This window comes from Balaenoptera ricei, chromosome 15, assembly GCF_028023285.1.
Source record: "Balaenoptera ricei isolate mBalRic1 chromosome 15, mBalRic1.hap2, whole genome shotgun sequence".
NCBI lineage: Eukaryota > Metazoa > Chordata > Mammalia > Artiodactyla > Balaenopteridae > Balaenoptera > Balaenoptera ricei.
In genome coordinates, this window is record NC_082653.1 from 51,143,044 (window position 1) to 51,166,265 (window position 23,222).

Genomic DNA, 23,222 nt, shown 5'->3' on the forward strand with positions numbered 1-23,222 from the left:
ACTACTGAAGCCCGCACACCTAGAGCCCATGCTCCGCAACGAGAAGCCACTGCAATGAGAAGCCCGCGCACCGCAATGAAGAGTGGGCCCCGCTCGCTGCAACTAGAGAAAGCCCGTGCACAGCAACAAAGACCCAACGCAGCCAAAAAAAAAAAAAAAAAAAAAAGGTAATACAGTCAGTCCCCTACATATGAACCTTCAAGTTGTGAACTTTCAAAGATGCGAACATGTGTTCACATGTCCAATCACGTAAGTTAGTTCACGTGTCTGGCGTACATTGTCATGTGCGTGCATCCTCTACAAATGGTGTGCTTCTGTGTACTTTACAGTGCTGTATAGAGTACAGTATTACAGTAGCTTTATTTCAAGCCCAGGATGTCTGGAAGCAAGTGTAAAAGTGGTGATGTAGCTTGTACTGCTAAGAAGCACCAAGCGCCAAGAAAGGATGAAGAGAGACAAGAGGAAGAAAAAGTAACTGAAGAACCGAAGAGATTCACGGACGATGCAGAAAATGGCAAGGGGATTTTGTTTATTTGAGGAGGCACTGTTAGTTTTTGAGGCACAGGACCCGAATGTAGAATGGTACATGAAGGTTGCAGCAGCCGTTCAGAATGCAATCCAGTGCTACCGTGTCATCTATGATGAGAAAAAAAGAGCTACTACCCAGACATCACTTATCGTTTTTTCAAGAGGGTAGGTAGAATTGAATCCAGCCAGGAACCAGAACCTGTGCCATCAACGTCAGGCGAGAGTGAAACTGCAGCTTGCCCTCCATCTCCTATTGCTGACGATCCTTCGGCTCTACCACCTCCCACCTCCTCTCCCTCCTCCAGTCAGTAACTCTTCTTGCCTGTTCACTCGATGCCAGCCCCTGTGTGCCGGCTGTTGTACTGTACTACTGTACTTTTCAAGGTACTGTAAGATTAAAATTGTTTTATTTTTTGTTTGTTTTTTAAGTATTATTTGTGTGAAAAGTATTATAAAGCTATTACAGTACAGTATTATATAGCTGATTGTGGTAGTTGGGTACCTAGGCTAACTTTGTTGGACTTACAAATTGGACTTATGAACGTGCTCTTGAAACGGAACTTGTTCGTATGTAGGGGACTTACTGTATACAAAACAGATAATTTACTGGATAGGCTTTTGACAAAACTGACACTGTAAAGGAAAATGTCAGTGAATATGAGCTCAGAACAACAGGAACTTTGCAAAGTGAAGCACAGGGAGAAGCAAAGCTGAGCAGAGCCTGGGCAGCCCCTCAGGGCCTAGGGGACAGCACCCACTGGCCTGACAGACGTGTGATTTAAGCCCCAGGAAGGGAAGGGGGCAGACACAACATGAAGAAAATTCTCCTCATTGAAGAGAACTATAAATGCACAGGTCACAGAAGCCTAAGAAATCTCAAACAGGATAAACTCAAAGAAAGCCACACCTAAGGCACATCAAACCAAATTGTTGAAAAACTGAAAAAGGGAAAAATCGTAGAAGCAGTCAGAGGGGAAAAGTCGCAGACAGAGGAGCGGGGCTAAGGGTCCCGCAGACTCCCCAGCAGAGACGCTGCGGGCAGAGACCATGGACAGCTGAAGGGAAGACATCCACCAGCAGCCTCTGCTAAGAAATGTTAGAAAACCAAATGAAACATCCCTCAGGCAGAAGGAAAATGACCGGGATGCACACGCAGGAGGGCAGGGGGCTGGAAACTGTAAGCCCGTGGGCGATTGTTAAACACAGAAAACCAGCTGTTTAAATGAAGAGTCACACATCGTGGTTGTAGTTGTTGGAATGATGGCTGCAAAGATTTAACAGTGAGTGAGAACACGTAGTTGTGGCTGGGCACACACTCTCATGGAGGGAAGACCCCACACATGACCAGCAGGGACCCATGGGGGTCCTTTCCTTCCCTTGTTTCTGTTCCAAACCATAGTTACTTTCCATTCAAAATGAGTGCCATCGGGGGCACTCTTGGTGCCTCTGGACCCGTGAGGGCCACACCCCAGGGGTGCAGGTGCAAGGCCTCGGCCAGCATGGCTCCCACAGTGGTGACGCTGCACAGGCTTCCCCTGGCATTGGTTTGGGACCCTGTCGTCCTGCTGGCTGTAGTCCAAGCCCTCCTGCAGGGACAGACGCCCAGGCCACCCCTGGTGGACCACAATCCCGCCTACCCACCCACAGCGAACGGGGCAGCAGACCTGATGGGGCCACTGGGGGCCGAGGAAGAGCCCCAGGGGAGGGGCCCAGCGGCTCAGCACTGTCAGGGCTGGGACCTGCGCAGTCAGCTCGGGGACCTGTGCCTTCCTGAGAGGGCAGCGTCCCCACCTCTGTAAAGGAAAATGGAAAAAGCAGCACCCCGCACCCCCCCGCCCAACCCCGCTGAGTGTGAGCACCGGAGAGAGGCCATCACCCTGTAGCCCTGGGGCCACATGAGCGAGGACACGGCAGAGCCTGAGTCAACCTTCTGAGGTCGGGCGCGATGCTGTCCACTTGGCACAGTGACCTTGGCGGGCGGGGGCTTTGAGTTCTGCTTCCTGAGGAGGCTGTGCTGGTGCGGCCTCAGCCTTTTGCCCAGTGACCCCAGTGACCTTCAGCCCTGGCTGCAGACTCAGGTGCAGGAGCAGCGTGGGGCCAGCCCCAGGGAAGATCATTTCTCCAAACAGCTACAGGAGGGCCAGGCTCACGAGCTGCCCCCACTGCGGGTCAGCGTCTAGCCAGGCTGCCCTTGGCGCTGTCCTCTAGCTCCTGGCTCGGGCTCCCCCACTTTCGAGCTGAGGATGCATCCTCCTGGCACAGCCACCTGAGCGGCCCTGACCCCCTGCATGCGGCAGGAAGAGCTCACGTTGGGATGGGGCTGAGGCCACTGATGCCTGGTCCACACGCCATGACCTGGAATGTTCTGGCACAACAGGATTCTCAAGGCCCAGCAGTTCTATCCCGGTGAGAACTCAGGAGCCTTTGTCTGAAGGCCACCAAGTGGCTGTGGGGCCCTAATGACCTCTGAGTGATGCCCGGCTTCCCTACACCACCCTGGTCCACTGGGGCCCAAAGACACCCCTCCCCAGTCACTCCACCCTGAGACCAGCTAGGGGGCCCTGACTCAGAGACTAGGGTTCACCAGAGCAGTTTCGGAGATGGAACCCTGTTTCTAATAAAGCAGCAGGAGGCCTGAGGATTCATAATGCCGTCTTCGTGCCCTTGTCTGGCACACACTGGCTGTGACCCCACGGTGGGGGCCGGGTGGGAAGACGAGCTGGGAGGTGGGACCCCGGGCCCAGGAGACACCCCTGAAGCAAGGGGCTTGGTGTCTGGGACTCCCCTGTTAGGCTCTGGACTCCCACGGCCTACCAGAGGACATGTGTGCTTGCAGATGATGTTCTGCAGCCAGGAGCCCTGGGACAGTTATGCTGTGACCCCAGCTCCGGGTGGGTCACTCAGGGGCTGGTGGGGGCAGCTCTCTGCGCCCGAAGCCATAGTGATGTTCCCCACAGTGATGTCCCCTGGTCTGTGGCCGACGTTACAGAGATTAGAAAGAGCAGGACATGGTGGGAGGCTGGGGAGGAGTCTGGGATCTGAGACGCGTCTTTGCACTGACTAGGAGCCACTAGCCTGGTGAGTGCCCGCTCCACGCCAGGATGGGAGGTCCAGCCTGGCCCACAGCGGAAGCCAAGCACTGCCCCTCCAGCGTCTCTCCTTGGCATTAGAGTGGGGGTCTGAAGCGGGGGTGGTGCGCCTCTCCAAGTAGACAACAGGCTGCCTCTGGAGGCCTTGCAGAACCTTCCGGAACAGCTGTGCAAACTGAGCGTGGGAGGAGGTGCGTGTGTGCTCACATCCTCAACCCTCTCCCGGGGAACGAACGGAAACAAACAGAACCAGGGACCCTCGGGGTCGCGGGCGCGGAGACGGGAGCAACGTGCAAATCCAGGGGTGGCCAGCGCTGTGGCCTGCAGAGGGCCACGCGCCCCCATGAGACTGCCCTGCGCGCCCCACGCTGCCTGCGAGGCTGGACACGTGCAGCTGGGCCAGGGGGCCATTTGTCCTCTTTTCTCTGGACAGCTGAGGCCTGGCCCCTGGGGGGCATCAGACCAGGCCTCAGAGAAGAGCCACAGCCCTGGGCCATGTCCCACCTTGTCCTGGGCATGGTGTGGGTGGGGGAGAATGACGCTGGGGACACACCTGGACTGAGGCTCCCAAGGCCTTGGGGGACAGAAGGCGAGTGCATGGCCTGCCTTTGGGAATAACGTCCAGGGCCGCAGGTTGGCGGCAAGGCCATTCAAGGTCCCGTTCTGGCCCTCCCCCGCCCAGTGTCCCTGTGCCACCGCTGTCCACCCGGGCACCAGACCCAGAATCAGGTGGAGACCCAGCCATGTGGCCTGAGCTGCTGGGAGCCATCTTATACCTGAGTCCCCCCCGCTCGCCCCCGGTCTGCACAGTCCCCCATGGTGGAGGCGCCGGTGCCCCAGGCTGGGACACAGACTCAGCTGGGCTGCGTCCAGTTAGCGGGTCCTCGTCCTGAAGCACCACGAGACTCATGCCAAGTGAACAAACAAGGGCATTTTGAGGCTGCTGAGTCAAAGGTCAATGTAAATATCTTCCCAAATCCTATTTTCAAGTAGCTGAACCCTTTCACCTGCACAGTAAATCAAACTTCCTTCAAATGTGTTTTTTAAGTGATATGACAATTTGCTTTTCTTTACTGCTTGCCAAAGGTGGGCTTCAGATTATCTGGAGAGAAAGTGGTAGGTGGTCAGTACAGCCTGAGGGATGTCTGGAGGGTCCCTATAGGCCCAGTAGAGTTTACAGCCCTGAAAGGGTCCCAGTGGTCCCAGGCTTGTAAAAGTGGCTGAAGCAGCAACTAATTAACGCCCCACAGCCTTGAGAGTGATTCTTGGTCACCATGGTGACCACACAGCCTAAGCAGACCTGGATTCCTGCTGAGACTGTGTGCCAGGCAGGTCCTCCGAGTTGCCTCGGGGACTGGACCCATGTTCGCCATCAGCAGAGGAAGGTGGGAGCCTATGGCTGGGCATCCTTTGACAATGGAGGAAGGTCCAGCATGAGGCAGTGTCCACGCTCGTGGACACTCACAAGGATGCTTGAGCCTCTGTTTGGAGCCTTGTCCCACAGCTCAGGATGATGGAGCCACTGGGCTGAAGTGTGCACGGGGCAGGGACAGTGCAGAGCACTCCTGACCTCCTGGGGGTGTCCCTCACTGGAGACTGTTGGGAGCAAGGGTCACCCGCCAGCCAGGATTTTGCCCTCCAGCCAAGTCCGGATAGTTTACGGATAAACTGTGGTGCATCCAGACAGTGGAATATCATTCAGCAATAAAAAACGCGCTCTCAACCCACGGAAAGACACGAGGAACCTCAAATGCATATTACTAAGGAAAAAAGCCAGTCTGAAAAGGCTATATCCTGGATGATTCCAACTATATGACGTTCTGGAAAAGGCAAAACTATGGAGACAGTGAAAGGATCAGTGGTTGCCAGGGGTTAGGGGCGGGAGAAGGATGAATCCAGGGAGCACAGAGGATTTTTAGGGCAGTGAAATGAGTCTGTATGATACTATGATGGATACATGTCATTTTACATTTGTCCAAACCCATAGAATGCACAACACCAAGAGTGAACCCCAATGTAAGCTGTGGACTTTAGTTAACAATAAAGTATCAATATTGGTTCCTTAGTTCTAATAAATGTATCACACTAACTAATGCAAGATGTTCCTGATGGGGAAACTGTGGGCGGGGGGATATGGGAACTCTATACTCTCTGCTCAGTTTTTCTGTGAATCTAAAATTGTTCTTTAAAAGTCTATTAATTAAAAACAAAACAAAATACAACTTAAAATACTGGCAGCAAAAGCAGGTGAGCAGGTAGGGGGAGACAATCAAAGCATTTCGAGGCCACAGGGCCGTAAGGGCAGTGAGGACAGGGATTAAATTTAGACTTTCAGTTAGTTAAGTGTGTACTTGCCTGAAAGAAACAGAGTGTATAACTTGCTAATTAGGAAAGGGGGAATAATGGAACGAGAAAAACCTCAAAAGAAAGCTAAAAAGGGCAAAAAGAATACACAAAGATGTGGAAATAAAATAAAATACAAATGTACCAGCTGAGATACACGATACTTAAAGAGAATGAGCCTCGTTGGAAAAAGAATCCTGCTCTGTGCTGTCACAGAGGCAACACCGAAGAAAAGGACACAAATCCAGACTCCGCAAAACAGGAGATTACTATGACTTGATCCTTGGCCAACACATTTGAAAACAGATGAAATGGACAAATTCCCAGGAAAATGTCTGCCATTAAAATTGCCTCCAGGGACTTCTCTGGTGGTCCAGTGGGTATGACTCTGCGCTCCCAATGCATGGGGCCTGGGTTCGATCCCTGGTCGGGGAACTAGATCCTGCATGCATGCCGCAACTAAGTCTGCAAGCTGCAACTAAGAGTCCGCAAGCCGCAACTAAGAGTCTGCAAGCCGCAACTAAGAAGTCCGCGTGCCACAACTAAGAGTCCGCATGCCGCAACTAAGAGTCTGCAAGCCGCAACTAAGAAGTCCGCATGCCGCGACTTAGAAGCCTGCATGCTGCGACTTAGAAGCCTGCATGCCGCAACTAAAAGATCCCGCATGCTGCAACTAAGACCTGGTACAGCCAACATAAATAAATAAGTAAATATTAAACAAAACAAAACACAACTGCCTCCAGAAAAAAACAGACCCTGCCTGTCTGGCAGCCACGAAAGGGTTGTCAGCGGCCACAAAGACCACCCCCCCAGCCCGGGCCAGGCAGTGATGTAGGAGAACCAACTCTGTCTTGTCTACGAGGGTGAGAGTAAAACCTGGAGCAGAATCAGACAAGGCCAGTGTGGATGGAAAACCACAAACTTCACTCACTGACAACATGAAAAACCCAAACAAAATGGTAGCAAGTTATACCCACTAACATGTTACAGTATACACAGCCCGACTGAGTTGATTTATCCTAGGAAGGTAAAATTGGTTCCATTTTAGCAGTGGTAATGTAATTCACGCTAACAAATTAAGGGCAAAAAAGTGATCTTCTCACAACTGGTGGAGAAAAAACCATTTGCTAAACTTCAACACCCATTCATGACTAAAAATACCCCAAACAAAACCTACAGAACTTCCTAGTAAAGAAGAAACAAGAGAACTTGGTAGAAATGGCCACAATAAACAACCAACCAAGCAAGCCACAGGCGGCTCCCCCAGGTGTGGGACGCCCCACTCCTGCTGCTGCCGCACCCATCATCTGGGGCGGCACAGCACATGGGCCCCGGACACCGAGGAACAGAGAGATGGAGGCAAAACTAGCAGAGCAATGAGTATGCTGTAGGTCAAACTTCCATAAACGCGGTGAACAGGACGTGGACATTTCAGGTTTTCCTTGGGAACTGACAAGCGGCTGCTCACCTGGAACAGGATCTGTAGGGCCCCGTGGAGGATGCACATCTGCCGTCCGAGGAAGACGAAGAAGGGCACCACGAGCTCCAGGAAGTGGTTGCTGAGGGTCTCGAAGCGGTGGAACCACCATGGGGAGTGGTGCAGGAAGTAGGCCACGGGGTTGGGCACCGGCTGCGTCTGTGGGATGAAAGGAGGCCCATGAGCTGCGCCTGGAGGTGGGGACCTGCCCTCCCTGGCCCTGCTCTGTGGTGCCCGCTGGTGGCCTTTTGGGGAAGGGGGGTACATGGGGCCGCCCTGGCCGGGAGAGGCGCGGGGAAGACCGGCGGCGTGGCCCACCCTCCAGCAGCTCACACGTCACCAGGATGGGGAATGGTGGGGCCATGGGTCCCAACCTTCTCTATTAGCCTGGCTTCCTGTAATTCTGACACTGACCCCTTCAAGGGGACCCTGAGGGCCCTGGTAACGCAGGAGCTCAGATGCTGGGGAAGAGTCTGTGGTCAGAGCCCTGAGCAGCATGGGCACCGGCAAGCCCCCTGCGAGGGGACAGAGCACAGGCGCAGAGGCGGGACCATGGGACGCTCACACATGGTGGATTTCCTCTTGGAGGACAGTGGAGGCTGGGGGAGCAGGTCCCGGCCCCACGTGTGTGTTCCTGGGAACGGCCTCCACACGTGTGCGGGGTGGGAGGGCACAGCAGGTCCCTGAGGCCCACATGTTGACTCAGCCGTGGTGCTGGCCGCCTAGGGCCCAGCTGATGGGCCCTGCGCCTCCAACCACAGGCCCTGTCTTCCCCGCTCACGCGGCCGTCCATGCTCAAAAGGGCCAGCTGTGCTGACACTGTGTGGGGTTGGGGTGGCCCCGGTGTGGACAGCCAGCATCGGTGACGAGTACTGTGTGCAGGTGGCCCTCCACGCTGAGCTGGCTGGGGCGGGACACCAGGCCGCGGCAGCCCCAGACCCGGTGGACCCGCAGCACCCACCATAAGGCTAACTGTGCCTCTGCCGTCTGTGGAGAGTGAGTCCGTGAAGGGCGCCGTGTCTGCTGTGAGGACAGGGTCGCTCCTCTCCACTCGCACCCACATGGGTGTGGACACGTGGGCTGTCGTACTTGCTGGGCTGTAACCACCCTGAGCGTCTCCCTGTTATCTGGCTCTAAAGATGCTCAGGGTCACCTGAGCCCCTTCCTGCTCCAGCCCAGGGGCAGCCGCTTCTCCAGGAACCTGGTCCCTCTGGTTGGAGACGGGTGTTAGAAACCTGGTATGGGCATTGCTGTCTCCCTGCCCCGCATCCCTGCTGGCCTGGCTCATAAAACTGCGTTTAACTGTGTTCTCACTCTGTCTTGGCTGCAGAGGTTCCCACCTTGTGAATGTGGAGGGCGATCAGACAGAGAGAGGCAGCCCCTTTGGGGAAGGGTGTGCAGGGCTGGGGGGTGGGGGGCTCAGTGGGGGCGGGGCCCTGGGGAGACACGGGGTTGGGGGAGCAGAACTGTCGGGGCCCTTTCCGCTCAAAGGCCTGCGTTTCCTGACGCCAGATTCACCACATGACGGTTAATGCCTGAGTGGAATGAAACCACCACAGTCCTAAAACTGGAGATATTCTGGTGGTTAGCAGCAATTTCACTAACAACACAAAAAGGCAGCATCAAATCAGTTCCAAATGTTTCAGCTTTTTTAAACAAAAGAGCGTTTCCTGGATACGGTGTGTACACGCATGTATATGCGAGTGTACGTGGATGTGTGCACGTGAGAGCGAGGCTGCCAGAAGGCGCCGTGGCCCCTGGACAGGTGCGTGCTGTGGACGGGCCACACCGTGCGCAGCACTGGGAACGGTGATTGAGCACAGGAGCAGCCCCTCTGTCACATCTCAGGACCCAGCTCTGGAGGCGGCCCAGCCTCGGGCGGCAGAGGGATATGTGACCCTGCACGCTCTTCAGGGCTGAAGGCCCCACGTTACCTACAGCCACAGGCAGCTGGGGGGAGCGAGGCCTCGAGGGGAGCCCCCCTCACCCGCCCCCGACGTTGCCGCTCATCAACACAGGTTACGCCCACCAGACAGAGGGAAAGGGGAGCCAGGGATTCCCTGCACTGCCCCCCCGCCAGAGGCAGGCAGGAGCCCACTGCGTACACTGCATGCCAGCGCCCACCAGCCACTCCAGGTGGGAGGCGAGCCGGCTAGACCTTCCTTCTCTGTTCCCACCCCTTCACAGACCAGCCGAGGTTCCCCACCCACCGGGGGACCTTCTTCGCTCCCCGGGGGCTGAGAGGGCCTGGGTGGCAGCCAGCAGGGAACGCAGACTCAGAGCAGAAGCACTCCCGAAGGATCTCCTGTTCGTCCCCCTGCCCCGCACCGACCCCCAGTGCTGGAGACGCCCAGGTGGGAGAGCCAGGCACCAGTGGGTTGGGACCCCGGTGGCCAGGGATGGGTGGGGTCTCCTGCCCATGAGACCTTTGGCCCTTGTTTTGCCCCTCCTGGGATTTCTGCTGGGCTGAGTCCCCAGACCTCCACCCTGGGACCCAGAAGTGGCTGACACAGGCAAGTGGATGAGGCAGGCACGGGGCAGGGCTCCCTGGCACGGTCACTGGCGTGACGGGGCGGCTGAGGCAGTTGTCGGGGTGCAGCGTTGGCCTCCTCGCTCCGGCTCCCAGCGGGTTCAGGACACAGGCAGGAGAGAAGCATCTGCAAGGGGCCCTCCCTCCCGCAGGGCCTCTCCAGGAGCCCAAGTGGGATCCCAGTAGGGAAGAGACTGCTGCCCGCTGTCCCGGGGAAGGAAACGAGGAAGAAGACATCCTGCTTGACAGGTGGCGCCCCAGACCCAGCAGGAACGCAGGGCCCCACGTGAGGAAAACAGGTAGTGACAGGCACGCGGGGCAAATGCAGATGAGCTGACACTACGAAGCCAAACACCCTCAGGGTGATTCACAGGGAAACGATCCCAGCCTGCACCTGTGCCCCCACATCGCTGCACGGCCGCGCCGCTCACCTCGTAGTGGAAGTCCATGCAGGTGAGGTCCCGCCAGCACTGGTCCCCCCGGATCTTGATCAGGCCCTGCCGAGGAGACAGAGAGGAATGTGAGCCACCTCCGGATGGACCTGCGGGAGTGGCAGACCTCATGTGATGCCTGAAGCGACATGAAAGGGAAAATCTGAACAAAGTCCAGGAAAGACATGTTTAGGGTTTCTGAGGACTAAAAGTAGCAAACACAGGGAAAAAGAAACGCTTTTTTTTAAAAAAAATTAATTAATTAATTGATTGATTAATTTATTTATTTTTGGCTGTGTTGGGTCTTCGTTGCTGCGCGCGGGCTTTTTCTAGTTGCGGAGAGCAGGGGCTACTCTTCATTGTGGTGCGCGGGCTTCTCATTGCAGCGGCTTCTCTTCTTGCGGAGAACAGGCTCTAGGCGTGCAGGCTTCAGTAGTTGTGGCATGTGGGCTCAGTAGCTGTGGCTTGTGGGCTCTAGAGCACAGGCTCAGTAGCTGTGGTGCACGGGCTTAGTTGCTCTGTGGCATGTGGGATCTTCCTGGACCAGGGCTCGAACCCGTGTCCCCCTGCGTTGGCAGGCGGATTCTTAACCACTGAGCCACCAGGGAAATCCCACTCTTTCCTTTTTATAAAGTCAGTTCCTCCTGTGTTTCTTTAAAACTCAGTTTTTAGACTCTGAGCATCACCATAGTAATGCACCTGTGAGGCTTTAGAAAAGGGCAAATTCGCAAAGCACACGAGCACAACCTGACTTAGATGCCAAGGAAGACGTGGGAGGGACAATGTCCCAACTGCTAAGGTGACGATGATTCAGGAGCTCTGGTGGCCTCGGTGAGAATATCCGCCCACCACAGCAGGCGGGAGACCCCATGCTTAGGCCACAGTACAAGGGAGAACCCAGTACTCAGGCCACAGCACATAGGAGACCCCAGTGCTCAGACCACAGCACATGGGAGACCCCGGTGCTCAGGCTCAGGAGGGGCTCCAGGGAACTCCCGTGCTGCCCAGTCTGCTGGGAAAGTGGCTGCGGAGAGAGGGCCTCCACCGTGCAGCCTGTGAGCGAGCTTGTCTGCAGCCCTGCCAGTCTCCCTGCCGGGCAGCGGCCAGCATGGCCAGTCCACAGTGGCCAGGAGGACAGTCAGCTCACTGCCTGCTGCACTCCCCCGTTCACTTGCCCTTGGGAATCACAGCTCCACGCGATCCCTTCACGGTCAGAAGCAAACTGCTCACCAACGGGAGTAAAACCGTTGCTGGATGCACAGATTCAGCCCTAACGTCTGTCTCACATGACAGGTGGACTGGAAGGTGAGAAACTGTATCGCCAAGAAAGCAGCCTGGATGGCGGCCTGGCTCTCTTGGCTGGTGGTCTCTGCAGCTGCAGCTGCTTGGGGGCAAGTCCCCTCAGCCCATCCTCGCACCTGCCCAGCCTGTCCCGGGCACCCTTCCTCACTGGAGCCAACCCACCATGGACTTCAATCACGTCTGCAAAACAGCCTGGCAGTCACGTCGAACTGGGGTTTGGTTGAATACCTGGGGTGGCAGCGCAGCCAGACTCGCACATAAAACTGACCTTCCCATAGGGGAAGAACTTCGGGGCAGTTGAGGGCTCTGAGCCAGGGGTAGGACAGTGTGAGTCAACATGTGCTCTGATGGCCACGCTGCCAGCAAGGCAGGATGGCTGCCCAGGGTGTAAGACGTGTCCCACCCTGGACTTGCCTGGACCGTGGAGCCCACAGGATGGACCGAGGGGGCAGCTGACACCTGGCCCGGGCCCCTGTGGGCGGCACAGACGCAGCGACACCCGAAGGAGCAGGGACAAGAAACAACAGGGAAGCTAGAGCCCACGTGGCGGACATGCCGGCAGCTTCCACAGTGAGACCGAGTGACCGTGTCCTGGCCGAGCACATGGGCCAGGCATGAGCTAGCTGTGCAGCCCAGCAGAGAGTTTACAAATATGTCCCACGGAGGCCACAATTCTCAGCTGTCCTGGGCGCCATCCACACCCGGTGGCTGTTCCGCACCCACCTCTCCGGGGCCTGGCGCCCTGCAGTGGGGCCAACCCCACGTCAGGGGAGCTCGTGTAGTGGACGTGGAGCCGCGCTCCGAGGACCCGCCTGCTCTGTCTACAGACTCACAGAACTAGTCACCTTGAGAAGCGGTTAGTCAAGTCTCTAGAAACTGGGTATGCTTAGATCACAGAAGTGCCGGAGACAACTTCCAGTGTGAACTCTGCCATACACGGTCGCATCTGTACAGAAACAGCACTTCAGAAAGCCTATCGTGTCCTGCCGGCGTGGATGAACCGCTGGTTTCTGTGGCAACGTGCCTGCTCGTTCGGCAGGAAAACACAGCCACTGTCACACTTCACTCCCCGTGAGTGCAGGCTCTGCTCCCTACATCCCTTGGAATCCGAGAGGCACTCTTTGGAGATTCAAACCAGGCAAAGAAGAAAAAAAACAAAATAATTAAAATGTCATTCAAATTCTAAGCTGGTATGAGACACTTAAAAATCTGAAACATTCTTTTGGGAGTGGAGGATAATTATATTCCTCCCCATCTATTGATTTCTCTCTACAATGCAGATGTCAGATTTTCCACGGATTTTTTTTTCTTCCAGAGTAAGTGTCAAAGGAACAAAGCCTTCTTTGAGCCTTTTTCAGCCCAAAATTAATTCCAAAAAAATGGCACAGACAGACCAGTAACACACCGAGTGACCTCCAGCTGTCCATACAACCTCTGCTCTCCCTGGGGAAAGGGTGAGTGCCAGGATGCTGGAATATTCTGGGGCGACCGAGGAGACCTCAGGCCTTATGGGCAGCGGGTGGGGCAGGCGCCCGGGGGGATGCACAGGGGCTCCTCTCTAAAGCTCATGGGTCCAAGAACATGCTCCTTAAAATCTCCCATTTGGAAATGGGAAAAAGCAAGGCCTTTTGCCACAGAAAGAACATCAATTTCTGTGATGCTGCACAAGTCCCATCACACCTAACTGGGTGGGGGGCTCCCAGGCCTGCAGCCGGGGGAGGGGAGACGGCCCTCGGGTCCGAGCCAGCACAGAGAGCTCCCTCGGCAGTGCCCCCATTTTGCACGTACACTGCACCCCATTCTCTCACCATCAGAGTCTCTGTCTCTCTGGAAATCCTTTTCTCCATCTGCAGACACGGGCGATCAGTCCTACACCTGCTCCTTTCCCCCAAAGGAGAAGCATCCTCAACCTGGGTTTGCAGGTAGGGGAAGAGGGGCCGTTCCCTCCCTGGAGCAGGCCTGCTGGTCTGGGATGTGCTCACAGCCATGAGGGGTGGGGGTCGGGACGCCTTGGTTCTGCTCAGACCCGGCAGCACTCTGCATCTCCCCTGGGAGCTGAGCTGGACCCACGGGACCCATGTGCTCTGTGAGCAGGTGGACGACCGCAGCGTGTGAGGCTCATGGCTTAGCGCCCAGATCTCACCTGAGTGCGCACAGGCTGGCCTGGGGTCTCTCAGGACTGACCTGTCTCCACATCTGAAGGGGCCCCAGACTACACAGGGTTGCCACCTAGCCCCTTCTCTCCAGGTCTGGGGCAGTGTCTGCACCTTCAGACTCCAGGGTATGATTAGATGGAAATCCACCCTCTGAATTCACCAGTGCAGTGCATCTATGCAGATGGCAGGCACCGCATCAGCTATGGGGGAACCTCTGAGCCGAATGTGCAGGGAGGGAGAGAAATCGTGGATGCTGTTGGTGGGGGGTCTTGTTGTGCCCCCTCCCCAAACCCCGAGAGCTTGTGAAAACTGCCCAGACCTGCAGGGGCCGTGGAGCGGGTGGAGGGGACAGTTTCGGGTCCTCACAGCTATTGCAGGCCTGGGTATGACCGTCCTCCCGCCGAGGCTGGTCAGAGACAAGTGGCCAAGAGACAGCACAAAGAGGGCGCTGAGCCGCTGGGCAGGGGGCAGCCGTGAGGGGTGTGCAGCTGGGCAGAGGTCAGAGCCCGTGGACGGCGCTCCCCAGAGGTTCCCAGGATGCCTCCACCAGCGGCACCATGGGAAGGAGGACAGAGCAGCCCACACTAATGCAATAAAGCAAATTAGAATAACTGCTCTCATTTTGGAGTGGTGATCCCAGGACCCGGCAGGCTTGTCAAGGAAGTGGCAGCGATACCCGCTTGACTTGGTCTTGGGGGTGAGTCACATTCCAATGTTTATTTCATTACGTTAATAAGATTTTACTGTAGGAACTGACTTCCAGAGAGGCCCCGACCTGAAGGCTCTTTCCTACCGAGCTCCTGCTCTTATTTGCTAACGGGTCTGGTGTCTCGTCTCACTCGCTCACCTTTCAGCACTGCTGCTGCCACCGTGGGGCCGGAGCATCTCTGGGACCCCACACGGCAACACGGAAACTGCTTCAGATGACCTGCTTCACCCACTCAGAGCAGTCCTGGGCCTCCAGGGAAAGCACGCAGACCCAAGTGCAGACTCGCTGGGTTCCAGGAATCCTCCTTCCCCAGCCAGCGAGGGAAGTGGGAGCTGTGGGCCCAGCGCAGACGCTACAGCAGCGACGGTGTTGCTCGGAGGCGGACACAGAGGGCCGTCACCACACCTGGACTCGCTGCCAGCAAGCTCAGGCAGAAATGTGTGCCATCTGGACGGAAAGGGGTGTGGCTCACTCTCGACGGCGGGCTCTAGGGCGAGGCCCAAGGGCTGCGGTGAGCTGTGACCCCCTAATCTCCAAGGTCTGTGGCTTTAATGGGGTTGCATCTCACAGGGATCCTTGCGTGAAAAAGCAAACTCACATGGCCTCTTAAGTGAAAGGGTTGAGCTACAATTCACATGAAACAGAACGCACACAGATGAAATGTCCAGTTCAATGTGTCTGACAATTGTACACAATCAGGAATCCACCCAAAACAGGACACAGGTTTCCATCCCACAGAACATTCTTCATGACCACTTTCCAGGCAATTCCACATGCACTGGCCAGGAGGCCGCCTCCGCCTCCGCCTGCCCCCGGGGTTTCACACTTGTAGGGGCTGGTGGCCCGTGGCCCTGGGCTCAGGCTGGCTGTGCTCCTCCAGGGACTTCGGGTCTGTCTGCATCACTGCCCCGGGGGGTTGGTTCCCTCTCCCAGCTGAGCGCTGTCCCTTGTGTGGATGCACCACAGGCTGCCCATCCGTCGATGGACACTGGGCTGGTGCCCAGGTCTGCGGTCATGACGAGCAGGGCTGCTGTAGACACGTGTGGACAGGTTTCCTTTCCTGGCAGCGGAAGGCGGGCTCACAGGCGGGGCCATGTCTTGCCTTGTAGGAAACTGGCCTATGGCTGCTGAGCAAGGCTGCACCACCGCACCCCCTACGAGCCAAGTGACGCTCCCACCAGGAATCCCATGGCCCGCAGACCCTCCGACCTGGGGCGCTGATAGTGCTTTACACCCAGCCCCTCCTGGGTGCAAAATGCCGCCCCACAGTTTTCACGTCCTCATCACCGTTCCCATCCCTTCGAGGGTGAAGTATGTTCAGGTCCTGCACCCACCTTCCTACTGTGATCTGCAGGTTCCGAATGTTAGATTTCAGCTGGACTTGTACACTGCAGGTGTTTCCCAGGCAGGGCTTGCCTATTCATTTTCGTAATGGTGTATTTTGAAGATGCAGAAATTTAATATCAGTGAAGTATAATTTATCAATATTTTTCTTTAATGGTTAGTGCTTTTTGTGCCCTGTCCAAGAAATCTCTGTCTACCCCAAGGTAACTGTCTATGCTATCTTCAAAAAATTTTATGATTCTACCTTTTAGGTGTGTTAAAAAAAATTATTTTTTCTTGCCCCACTGATTTGGCTTATTGCCTTGGTTGAAAATCAATCAACTGCATCTGTGTGGGTCTGTTTCTGGGAGATATTCTTTTATGTTTTCTTCTAAGAACTTTTTGGTTTTGCTTTTATGTTTAGGTCCATGATTTACTTCATTTTACTTTACCAATTTACTTTGGTATAGATGAAAATTTACCAATTTACCAAAATTTACCAATTTACTTCATTTACATCTATACCAATTTACTTCGGTATAGGTGAAAGAGCACTCAAAGCTCATTTTATTCTTCTATACAGATTTCCAATTATTTTAGCACTATTTGTAAAAAATGACTTTCATTTTCCCATTGACTTGACTTGGTACCTTGGTTGAATATCAGTTGACAGCAGAGGTGTGGGTCTATCTCTGGACTCTCTTCTCTTCCACTGATCTATTTTTCCAGTTTAGATCAATACCATACTTCAGTTGTTTTTTTTTAATACTTATTTGGTTGCACTGGGTCTTAGTTGTGGCAGGTGGGCTCCTTAGTTGTGGCTCACCAGCTCCTTGGTTGCGGCACACAGGCTCCTTAGTTGTGGCATGTGGGATCTAGTTCCCTGACCAGGGATTGAACCAGGGCCCCCTGCATTGGGAGCACGGAGTTTTATCCACTGGACCACCAGGGAAGTCCCCATACTTCAGTTTTAAATTAAGCTCTAAAATCAGGAAGTATAAGTCCTCCAACTTTGTTCTTTTTCAAATTTCTTTTTATTTCTATGTAAATTTTAGAATCAACATGTCATTTTCCCCAAAAAGCCCGCTGGGAATTTGACAGGAATTACCTTGAGTCTACATATAAATCTGGGTGAAAAAAAGACATCTTTATTTATTTATTTATTTATGGCTGTGTTGGGTCTTTGTTGCTGTGCATGGGCTTTCTCTAGCTGTGGCGAGCGGGGGCTACTCTTCGTTGCTGCGCAGGCTCTAGGCACGCGGGCTTCAGTAGTTGTGGCTCGCGGGCTCTAGAGAGCAGGCTCAGTAGTTGTGGCATGCGGGCTTAGTTGCTCTGCAGCATGTGGGATCTTCCCGGAACAGGGCTCGAACCCATGTCCCCTGCATTGGCAGGCGGATTCTTAACCACTGTGCCACCAGGGAAGTCCCCTCTAATGACTTTGTAATACTATATGATGTACAGTTTATTTTTCACATTGACCTTGTATCCTGCAACCCTGCTAAATTAATGTATTCACTTTAGTAGTTGCTTTTTAAGATTCCACTGGGTTTTGTACATGTACAATCATGTCTGTGAGTAAGTTTCATTTCTTTTTTGGGAATCTTTATGGCTTTTTCTTCTTTTATTGCACTAGGACTTCCAATATAGTGTTGATGAGCAGCAGCAAAAACAGACAACAGGCCTGTTTCTAATCACAAATGAATGCTCTCGTTCTATCACCACTGAGGAAGCCTCGTCTAACACGCCCTTGAGTGGGTACTGCATTGTATCGTGTACTTTTTACATCTGTTGAGGAGAAAAAATCGTTCTTCAGTTTTATTTTGTTGTATAGTGAATTGCATTAATTGATTTTCAAATATTAAACCAATCTTGCATTCCTGAGATAACCATGCCTCTTTTATTGCTGAGTTTGATTTGCCAATATTTTGCTAAGGGTTTCTATGTCTTTGTTCGTGAGGGACACTGGTTTCTGTTTTCCTTTTTGTCTTGTCCTCATCAGGTTTTGGTATCACTCTTATGCTGGTCACAGAAAACAATTTGGGAAGTGTTCCTGCCTCTGCTATTTTCCAAGAGTTTGTGTAGGATTGCTATTATTTCCTCTTTAAATGTTTGATTTCACTGGTGTTTCAAATGTTTTATTTCAAATGTTTGATTTCACTGGGCCTACACTTTCTTTCTGGAATGGTTTTTGATTACAGATTCAATTTATTTACCAGATATGGAGCCCTTTCGATTTCCTGTTTCCTTCTGTCTCAGTTTTGGTAAGCTGCACTTGTCAAGGAATTTGTCCATTTCACCTATGTTGTCAAATTTATTGGCCCGAAGCTTTCATAATATTCCAGGTGACCTTACGGCAGGATCTCAGACAAAACTGCCAGTTATGTGAAGACAGTGTTTTCTCATGGTATCCCTCAATCACAGCATGGCTGTGGCTCCTGGCCCTGCTGAATTCTGACCCCGAAATGGTAGGTCCTGTGGGCTTCTATTTTCTCCATCTTAGCTATGGCTTTTTTTTGGTGTTAACAAGACAGGGACGGTCTGCACACAAGGAGCATCGGGGCCCCATGGGGTGTGCAGCAGGTGTGAGCACAGAGCTGTGGGCAGCACAGGTGGTTAGCAACCGAGCCCCTTCTGATTAGCGAGAAGGGACTTGAGGCCGCTGTCTGCAGCCTGCAGGTTACATGGCAGTTGCCCAGGTACGGACAGGAAAGCACATCCTCGTGCCGCCTCTGAGGGCCCAGAGGCTCGTCTTCATGCCCAGATTCTCCAGAGCCTCCTTTTATGTTGCATCTCCTCCATTTCACATAAAAATGACCTGCTCCAGGGAATTCCCTGGTGGTCCAGTGGTTAGGACTTGGCGCTTTCACTGCTGAGGGCCTGGGTTCAGTCCCTGGTTGGGGAGCTAAAATCCCACAAGCTGTGCGGCGCAGCCAAAAAAAAAAAAAAAGAAATGAAAATGATCTGCCCCAGCCATAGCAAAGATGCAAATCTCAATGAAAACTGCTGATTTTAGCTGCAATTCTGCTCAATGAAAATTTAGAGTATTAAGTTTTCTTTTTTTTAACATCTTTATTGGAGTATAATTGCTTTACTATGGTGTGTTAGTTTCTGCTCTATAACAAAGTGAATCAGCTATACATATACATATATCCCCATATCTCCTCCCTCTTGCGTCTCCCTCCCACCCTCCCTATCCCACCTCTCTAGGTGGTCACAAAGTACAGAGCTGATCTCCCTGTGCTATGCGGCTGCTTCCCACTAGCTATCTATTTTACATTTGGTAGTGTATATATGTCCATGCCACTCTCTCACTTCGTCCCAGCTTACCCTTCCCCCTCCCCGTGTCCTCAAGTCCATTCTCTACGTCTGTGTCTTTATTCCTGTCCTGCCCCTAGGTTCTTCAGAACCATTTTTTTTTTCTTTAGATTCCATATATGTGTGTTAGCATACGGTATTTGTTTTTCTCTTTCTGACTTACTTCACTCTGTATGACAGACTCTAGGTCCATCCACCTCACTACAAATAACTCAATTTCGTTTCTTTTTATGGCTGAGTAATATTCTGTTGTATATATGTGCCACATCTTCTTTATCCATTCATCTGTGGATGGATGCTTAGGTTGCTTCCATGTCCTGGCTACTGTAAATAGAGCTGCAATGAACATTGTGGTACATGACTCTTTTTGAATTATGGTTTTCTCAGGGTATATGCCCAGTAGCGGGGTTGCTGGGTCGTATGGTAGTTCTATTTTTAGTTTTTTAAGGAACGTCCATACTGTTCTCCATAGTGGCTGTATCAATTTACATTCCCACCAACAGTGCAAGAGGGTTCCCTTTTCTCCACACCCTCTCCAGCATTCATTGTTTGTAGATTTTTTGATGATGGCCATTCTGACTGGCGTGAGGTGATACCTCATTGTAGTTCTGATTTGCATTTCTCTAATGATTAGTGATGTTGAGCATCCTTTCATGTGTTTGTTAGCAATCTGTATATCTTCTTTGGAGAAATGTCTATTTAGGTCTTCTGCCCATTTTTGGATTCGGTTTTTTTTTTTTATATTGAGCTGCGTGAGCTGCTTGTAAATTTTGGAGGTTAATCCTTTGTCTGTTGCTTCATTTGCCAATATTTTCCCCCATTCTGAGGGTTGTCTTTTCGTCTTGTTTATGGTTTCCTTTGCTGTGCAAAAGCTTTTAAGTTTCATTAGGTCCCATTTGTTTACTTTTGTTTTTATTTCCATTTCTCTAGGAGGTGGGTCAAAAAGGATCTTGCTGTGATTTATGTCATAAAGTGTTCCACCTATGTTTTCCTCTAAGAGTTTTATAGTGTCTGGCCTTACATGTAGGTCTTTAATCCATTTTGAGTTTATTTTTGTGTATGGTGTTAGGGAGTGTTCTAATTTCATTCTTTTACATGTAGCTGTCCCGTTTTCCCAGCACCACTTACTGAAGAGGCTATCTTTTCTCAACTGTATATTCTTGCCTCTTTTGTCAAAAATATGGAGACCATATGTGCGTGGGTTTATCTCTGGGCTTTCTATCCTGTTCCATTCATCTATATTTCTGTTTTTGTGCCAGTACCATACTGTCTTGATTACTGCAGCTTTGTAGTATAGTCTGAAGTCAGGGAGCCTGATTCCTCCAGCTCCGTTTTTCTTTCTCAAGATTGCTTTGGCTACTTGGGGTCTTTTGTGTTTCCATACAAATTGTGAAAGTTGTTGTTCTGGTTCTGTGAAAAATGCCATTGGTAGTTTGATACGGATTGCATTGAATCTGTAGATTGCTTTGGGTAGTATAGTCATTTTCACAGTGTTGATTTTTCCAATCCAAGAACGTGGTATATCTCTCCATCTGTTTGTATCATCTTTAATTTCTTTCATCAGTGTCTTACAATTTTCTGCATACAGGTCTTTTGTCTCCTTAGGTAGGTTTATTCCTAGGTATTTTATTCTTTTTGTTGCAATGGTAAATGGGAGTGTTTCCTTAATTTCTCTTTCAGATTTTTCATCATTAGTGTATAGGAATGCAAGAGATTTCTGTGCATTAATTTTGTATCCTGTTACTTTACCATATTCATTGATTAGCTCTAGTAGTTTTCTGGTAGCATCTTTAGGATTCTCTATGTATAGTATCATGTCGTCTTAGGGAATTAAGTTCTTAACTCAAAATGTGAAGCAATAAAATAAAAACAATTTAGTATCAGGAGAAAAGTAGTAAAAGACATTGGAAGAACTGCAGAGAGAATATACAGGAAAATAAAAGCCACGCTAACAACTTAGTTAATGCAAGGGAAAGCAGCCGTCCAGGAGACAGTTACCCCCACCACCCCCAGACATCCAGCAGCAGGACGGGTTCCCCCCCCCCCCAAGACATCCAGTAGCAGGACAGCCTTCCCTACCCACCTAGACATCCAGCAGCCAGACAGGTTCCCCCACTCCAGACATCCAGCAGCAGGATGGGTTCCTCCCGCTGCCAGACATCTAACAGCAGGACAGGTTCCTACTTCCCTTGTTTGATGACTCTGAATGTCCAGGCACCGCCTCTTCTCACTGCCACTCTCCCCGTGGGCCCAGGACACCCCTGTGAGGCAGCCCTCACACCAAGCAAGGCTCCTATGGGAAGAGGGAGATGCCAGCCACTGCCACCTGACGGCCACGTGCACACACCCCCGGGGGGCCAGGCTGAAGGGAGGGAGGTGCAGAAAAGAGAGAGGTTTCGTTCTTCGACTTCCTGGGGGTCAGACTGACCCAGGTGGTATCCCCTTGGCGTTGTCCAGGTCTGAGAACTCCCAGTAGCACGGATACTGGCTCAGTTCCCAGAATGTCAGTCATCAAGTGAGCACAGTTCTCGGGCCCAGCATGGGCTGGAACCATTGAGGACGCCCGTGTGGAACATCCCCGCCCACTCCCCATGGAGGAAGCACAGGGACCAGGAGCCAAGGACTCTGGCTTCCATGACAGGTGTTTAACATGCCCTGGCTGAAAACTTTGGCCAGTATGAACTCAGCTACAAAAACAGATTGAGATAAAAGTGAAAACTTTTTTTTTTAAATAGTTGTTTGTCTACTTACTTATTTTTTGGCTTGTTGGGTCTTCATTGCTGTGCGCGGGCTTTCTCTAGTTGCGGCGAGCGGGGGCTACTCTTCATTGCAGTGCAAGGGCTTCTCATTGCGGTGGCTTCTCTTGTTGTGGAGCACGGGCTCTCTAGGCGCGCGGGCTTCAGTAGTTGTGGCTCTGGGGCTCTAGAGTGCAGGCTCACTAGTTGTGGCGCAGGGGCTTAGTTGCTCTGCGGCATGTGGGATCTTCCCAGACCAGGGCTCGAACCCGTGTCCCCTGCATTGGCAGGTGGATTCTTAACCAGTGCACCACCAGGGAAGTCCAAAAGTGAAAACTTTTATCTTTAAAGCATAATTAAAGGGCTTAACCACAGTGACTTGGACACCTACACCAGCTACCACTTCCTGCAGGTGAGAGAGTCTCCACTCTTTGCTCTGAGGACGGAAAGGGAAGGAGTGCATCTGGGCCTGGTCCGCCCTCTCCTGTGAGGAACTGGCAGCTCCTTGCTGCTTCGGTCTGGCCCCAGGATGCCAACGCACAGAATAGCCGCACAGCTGTGAAGCCCCAGCGTGGGACGGCCTGAATTCCAGTTCCAATCACACCAATGTGGGGTGGCCACCCTGCCCCCTGGCCCGTGTGGCGACAGTTTGGGGCCGTCAAGTCACCTCTGTATCAGCGGGAATGAATAACGAGAACTTACGCCGCACAGGCCAGGCCCGCAGTTGGCTCGGGCAACAGGTAGGAAGCAGCATCTGAGAGCCTGTCTCGAGCTGCAGTGCCTGGCAGGGCTGATGGTCTTTCCAGGGCTTGAAGGCATGTTGTGTCAGCTGGTGCTCAGCCTAGGAAAACCCGGCTCGGTGGGGTGTGCACAACTCTGCTCTTTGTGGGCCCGACTGACCACCTCCCGAGGCTCCCCTTACGGTGACCTCTTGTTAGGTTGCAGGAAATTACTTATGTCCTGTCTTGAAGCTGCGGCTGAGGGGCTTGTGTGGATGTGCATGCCTGTGGACCCTCACCCCATCGCCCCGAGGGTTCCTGCACGCCCATCAATCCCCACCCCACATCCCAGATGTGACAGAGCCTCTGGGTCTGCGGTCGCCTGCTGGCTCCGCCGATTCCAGAACCTTCATAAGGACTCATGCGGGACCCCTTCCTGGCTACTGCTCTCAGCCACACGATGACTGTGGGCTTGGCACTGGGTCCCTGTCCGGCTGGGTGGTTTGCCTTTGGGGGATTTGGGCCAGGCTGCCCCCACCCTCCTGCTGGTGGACTGTGGTTGGTT

General features: G+C 52.8%; 1 protein-coding gene across 3 annotated transcripts in view; it reads right to left on the bottom strand.

Moving 5' to 3' along the window:
• LMF1 (lipase maturation factor 1) overlaps positions 1 to 23,222 on the bottom strand; it is an 81,827-nt gene that overhangs the window by 7,185 nt on the left and 51,420 nt on the right. For all 3 annotated transcript variants that reach the window (XM_059898807.1, XM_059898805.1, XM_059898806.1), the window contains 2 exons: positions 10,399 to 10,464; positions 7,429 to 7,596 (listed from right to left, as the gene is read on the bottom strand). In XM_059898807.1, coding sequence (XP_059754790.1) covers positions 7,429 to 7,596; positions 10,399 to 10,464 — 234 coding nt within the window. The remainder of the gene's footprint in view (positions 1 to 7,428; positions 7,597 to 10,398; positions 10,465 to 23,222) is intronic.